The 5,670-nt window shown below is 39.2% G+C and overlaps 2 protein-coding genes across 2 annotated transcripts in view; both read left to right on the plus strand.

Moving 5' to 3' along the window:
- metrnlb (meteorin like, glial cell differentiation regulator b) overlaps nt 1-1,958 on the plus strand; it is a 4,984-nt gene extending 3,026 nt beyond the window's left edge. The window contains exons 4-5 of the mRNA XM_032542042.1: nt 318-377; nt 1,118-1,958. Coding sequence (XP_032397933.1) covers nt 318-377; nt 1,118-1,434 — 377 coding nt within the window. The 3' untranslated portion in view covers nt 1,435-1,958. The remainder of the gene's footprint in view (nt 1-317; nt 378-1,117) is intronic.
- Nucleotides 1,959-4,483: 2,525 nt separating this feature from the next.
- LOC116701840 (CMRF35-like molecule 5) overlaps nt 4,484-5,670 on the plus strand; it is a 13,915-nt gene continuing 12,728 nt past the window's right edge. The window contains exon 1 of the mRNA XM_032535849.1: nt 4,484-5,222. Coding sequence (XP_032391740.1) covers nt 5,182-5,222 — 41 coding nt within the window. The 5' untranslated portion in view covers nt 4,484-5,181. The remainder of the gene's footprint in view (nt 5,223-5,670) is intronic.

Raw genomic sequence — 5,670 nt, forward strand, 5'->3', positions numbered from 1 at the left:
GTAGAGTAACGGGGACGGTGGGTGGAGAGGAGGACTGGACTGCTCTTCTAATGAGACAGAAGAAAGCCTGTCCGAGCCTGTGTGTCTGTGTGTTCGGGCATTTTATAACTGTTTTTATAGCTGACAGGGTCAAGGGGTAATTCTGTAATTACGTCGCTTCCCTCACCTGCTTTTCTCTTTCAAATTCTCTCTTTCGACTCATAAACACCCACCAATACAGAGAAAAAAAGAGAACAGTGAATCCTGTAAGTAAGAACTTCTGCGGTTTCTAATGTTAAAGTATTTAATGTTTTCTTTTTTCACGTTTTCCATTTTAGTCACCTGTAAACCCTGTTCAGATGAAGAGGTCCTTATGGCTGTGTGTACCAGTGATTTTGGTAAATACATTCACACTAATGCACACATCTACATTGAAGGAGTAGTGTTACGCTTTGGAAAATGCGTTTATTCCCTTTCTTGTCGAAGATTTAGACAAGACGATCGATACCACACTTGTGTCTGTACGGTAAATATGACGCTATAACCAGCAGCTTGGTAGCTTAGCTCAGCATATAGACTGGAAACAAGGGGAAACTACTCGCCTTGCTCTGTCCCAAGAAAACAAAACCGCCCTACATGCAACTCTAAAGATCACTAATTAACACTATATATCTTGTTTGTTTGATCCGCACAAAAACTGAAGTGTACCTACAACAGTTGTCCATTTCGCAAGTAACTGGATCCAGCTACATATTTACTGTACAGACAAGAGAGTGGTATCTTCTTATCTAACTCTCGACAATAAAGCAAATATACTTTTAGCAGTGGCCATTAGGGCAACAAGTGGCAACAACCGGATAATGCAACATTGAATATTTCTACATTCCCCAATAATCTCTTGAGTCAGTTTCTTTAAAGACATCATCATAATGTAGTCTCAATGAGCTAAAACGCAGTGTAACAGTTACACAAGTAGACTGACTTTCTTACCAACAGTATCTATCTTAAGTTTGCTAACATTAGCATCTTATGTCCATTTTCAGTAAAACCGCCCCACTTTAATCCACACACTTTTATCTATCCTTGATTCATTGATTTAATGTCCCTCTCTTTTTCTCTCCTGTTCCTGTCTCTCTAGCTGGCAGTGGCATCTTTCGAGGTGTGGCATCAGATACTATCGACCACTCCCCTGTTGTGGTGACTCTGAGTCGGCTGTTTCGTCAGAAGAGCAGAGTGTTTGCTTGGGGTGGAGCCAGAGGGCGGGGTTGGGGTGGACGTATCAGTGTTCCCGCACAGTGCAGTGTGCATACTGGAGGGGAGGAGTACCTTTTGACTGGCTCTGTCCATTTTGGCGAAGCCTGGCTCGGCTGCGCGCCTCGCTACAAGGACTTTCTGAAGCTGTACATCAGAGCACAGAAAGCGCAAACAAACCCCTGTGAAATAGACACAGATTGAGAGATTCTCTTCAAGGTTCTGGGTGAAACAGGGCAAAAAAAATGTCAGTGAGGAAGACGCAAAGAGGAACAGGCTAAGGCTCGGAACGTTATCTTTGACTCTGGTAGAATCATTCTTTTAAATGCTGTGCAATTTGGTGTCGCCTTGCAGCAGAAAGGACTGTTTGAACATTTTAGTAGCCAATGTCCCCATTTGATTGTACTTGTATAATGTGTGTGTAAATATACATGAGTGAGACAGCGAATGATTGAATGATGAGCATAAATTCATTTTTGTGCAGAACAGGTTGAAGTTTTTATTCTCATGACAGAAGCTTGTGTGATCATTCTTGAAATGAATGTTTGCTTTGTAAAAAGCTTTCTGTAAAATGTAGGAGTCTTCTGACAGAAGTATACAGTATGCAGCTCTGTGAGTTTTTATGTACTAAGTGTGTGAGTGTGTTGTTGCTAATGAGTTCAGAGGATCTATATATTTACAAAAAAAATAAAAAGCAATCCTTCAGCTTCTCTTTCTGTTGAAAGGTATACATTTGATATTTACATTCCTCCGTTTGTGAGTGTCCTGATCTTGCATTATATTTTATTAATAAACCTGTCCCTATGTAACACATACCGTATGGCACACTGAGGCTGAGTGGGGTTGAGGTGCAGATAATTAAAAACAGATGGCAAAGGAAGTTGATAATAGGACCAAAAAAATGACGTTTTCAGCCTCTGCTGCAAACAAAAAGATATTATCCCCAAAGTAAAAACCATTATGAGTGTTCAGTGACCAGTAGCTGGAAGAGCAGCAGTGCGTCAGCGCTGGCGTAGCTGCCCCTGTGGAGCTTTGAGGAGCCACTGTTCTGGTTGGCGTCCTCTTTGCCTGTGTGTGTGTGTGTGGGTGTATTTTCCAACATAGCCAACCTTGTCCTATTCAATAGCTAATCTTGTGTTTTTTCCCTTGAGTTTCATGAAAGCAGACTCCCGTGGCCTGAATTTTCCTACAAACTTAAATTATTGGCACAACCAAACTCAGATAGTTATTTATGTACAGCTGTCAAAATGAAAACTACTGTCAGATTGACAGATTTTTGAGACTACAGAGCTTGATGGCTGGAGAGACGAAAGAAGAGGCAGATGTGTGAATGACCTTAATGGGGTGTATGTGCACCTCTCCCTCCGCCTGCTGTCAGCAGTTGTGTGTGTGATGCTTTCCCTCTTTACTCAGGAAGAGCAAGAATGGATGGAATGTCCCCTCCCACCCACACACACACACACACACACACACCCACACCCACACCTCCATCCTAAAAGACAAACCATGTGTGGTGTAACACTGAATAAAAAACAACCGTAAACGTTTTATACCTGACAGGCATAATTTTTTGCAGGTGTGTGAAATTCTGTTTTTTTTGTCTCAAGTCAGACAGAGAGCTTATCATAATGCAACTAATTTGCAAATGTTGTTAGACTCTCCCTGCCTGGTTAATATCCAACATCTTTCAAACTCCATGCGTCCAGTTTGTAACACAGGCTTTTGTTTAAAAAAAATAAGAAAAAAGCTGTAGATTCTCTCATGCAAAATAAAGCTTTTGCAGAATGAATCAGTGAGGAAGAGAAGGCAGTAAGACATGGGGAGACATTAACACATTGCTTGGAGGTTTAAGATAGCTGATAGACTTAAGGGTCACCTATATATAACCCTCTTCATACTGTGTGTGTGTGTGGGTGTGGGTGTGGGTGTGGGTGTGGGTGTGGGTGTGGGTGGGTGGGTGGGTGGGTGGGGTGTTTCTTTCTTTCTTGGGTAGTTTGAGAAGACCACAACACACGCGTCCTGCACACTGCCGACATGCAAACAGGCCAGACTGCAGAAACCTAACCCACCATAGCAACACCTAACACCCCTTGGCAACCTAACCTGGCAACAACTCAGCTTGCCTTGGCGTCTTTGCTAATTCTGGACACACTTATCCCTCCGCACAGGGGCCTTAATGTCAACCTTTCGGTGTGAGAGTGTGTGAGACATGGAAACGGTTTGTCCTGCAGTATGGAGGAGGCACAGCTGAGTCGTCAGCTGGAGTCGAGGGAATGGCTGAGGTCAGGGAAAATACATGCATGCTTTCACCCACATATACCAGCAATAGCATTTTATACTTCACTGGGCAAGGTGGGGTTGGTAGTTTTCAACGGTAGCACAATGATTTAGGTTGTAAGTATGTCTGGTTTCTACAGGGGGTCCAAAGTAAGAAAAGAAAAAGAAAAGTTGATCAAGCTGTCTTCACAGAGACTGATACACTCAATGAAGTTGTCATATAGACATAAAATATATATTTTAATGGCAGATCTTCTTTTTATTGTATACTACTAGAATGACAACTATGTTCCACTGTAATAATCACTGACATTTCAATGTTTTCGCCATTTTATTAAGTTACTAAACATAAGTTTAGTTTTGCGCGCTACTGTAATTTCAGGGAACACTATTTAAAAAAACATATAAAAAACATTAGGCGCAATTTAATAACTGAAATACATGATGGACATATACAGTAGATAACATTTTAAATGGATTTATAAAATTGTGTTTAGAGTTTTTAAAAATGACATTTATTGCCACATTTATAAATTGAATAACACAATTTATAAATATGAAAAAGTAACTTTAGAAAACCATTGACTGCATGTTATGAAATATTAAAGAGTGTAATGAGAAATATGAATTTTCTTACTTACTTGATTTCATCAGGTTAAGGAGTCCTGCTCAAGTATCGGCAGGTTTCTTGGAGAATGTCTGTCATTGACCTTTGTAGTTAATATTTGAAGAAATCTGTCTTATGGTTGGTGTGATGTCATGATTAGTTAGTTAGTAGTTGAATATTAAAAGTGTACAACCCTGGAGAAGAATGATACTGCCACACAGGGAAAATAACAATTACAAGATGTTATATTTATATACGGTATGTATTTCATGTAGGCTGCTTTTAAATTTTGAGTACCTGAATAATATTTATTTTGCTTCTAGAAGCTTAGAGTAGACTGAAGTTATACTGTTCCCATTTACATTTATTTGAACATGTATTATTTGATTAATAAATCAAATTCTTTTGAAAACGAGATGGTCACCACTTTATTAATGTGTACTATAACGCAGACTTGTGTATGCTGAATCTCTTTTATTTTGAAAGTGACATGCCTGTTATAAGAGTAAATGCTCAAAAAAGAACCAAGCGTCTTATGCACTGTGAGAATTATATCCGGCAACCGAGAAAATATTGAATTATTTAAACACAGGGCATGTATATGCGTATACTATGAGGGATGTTAAATGAGGTAAACATTCATTACCTGTCCAATTGCCTTCATGTACCATGTACCTTATTGGTGTACTGAAGTATGAGGTTAGATAGAGTGCCCCTTTGTGATTGGAATAATTGAACGTCTAATTCACTTTTATGAACTATAAACTAAACTAAAAGGAAACATGTACTTCATACAAATAAATATTAAATCGTACCCACCTAATTCGAGTGGAATTGTGGATTTGTTTCTTTCTACCCTCTTTTACAGATTTGTAGCAGTCATTGCAAGTTTGTGCAAGACATGAAATTTATTTGTGATAGTTCATAAGGGTGATAAACATGTGATCTCAATGCAGAAGTGAAAGGGTTTGCATGGTATCTTGACACATAATGTGGGTGTTACCTTTTCTATATTTGCAACATTGCTTTTGCAGTTTCTATTTCTTTGAAACTGTGCTGCAATAAAAATGAGGCGGTGGAGACTTCAAAGCCTGCTCTTCACCCTGTGTGGTAAGTTCTTTCTCATTTAATTTGTAAATATGTCTGTATTTTTGCTAATTCAATAGGGCAGATGACTACACCTTGATACTGGTGGTCTTTCCAATTTCATTATACAGCTGTAACACAGCTAACATTGATTTATGTCTGGATGAAATGATACAAATTGTATCATAGACTTCTCATCACATTAAAATGCACGTTATATGTTCAGTGAAGCTGCCTAACCCTAAAATAAATTTAAAAAAGATATGAAAAGTTGTGATGTCGCGTTTCCAGGTTGTTTTTTATCTCATGTTGTATGTCTTATCGTTACAGTTGGTCTAAGCTGTGTGAGGAGTGCAGCAGGGTTAATCCATGTGGCTGGATATGAAAGAGAAGAAGCTAAAGTTTCTTGTCCCTATGTAGAGGGTTATGAGTCTTATGAGAAGTACCTGTGCAAGAATGACTGTGGGAGT

Source organism: Etheostoma spectabile, chromosome 2, assembly GCF_008692095.1.
Source record: "Etheostoma spectabile isolate EspeVRDwgs_2016 chromosome 2, UIUC_Espe_1.0, whole genome shotgun sequence".
In the NCBI taxonomy this organism is placed as follows: Eukaryota; Metazoa; Chordata; class Actinopteri; order Perciformes; family Percidae; genus Etheostoma; species Etheostoma spectabile.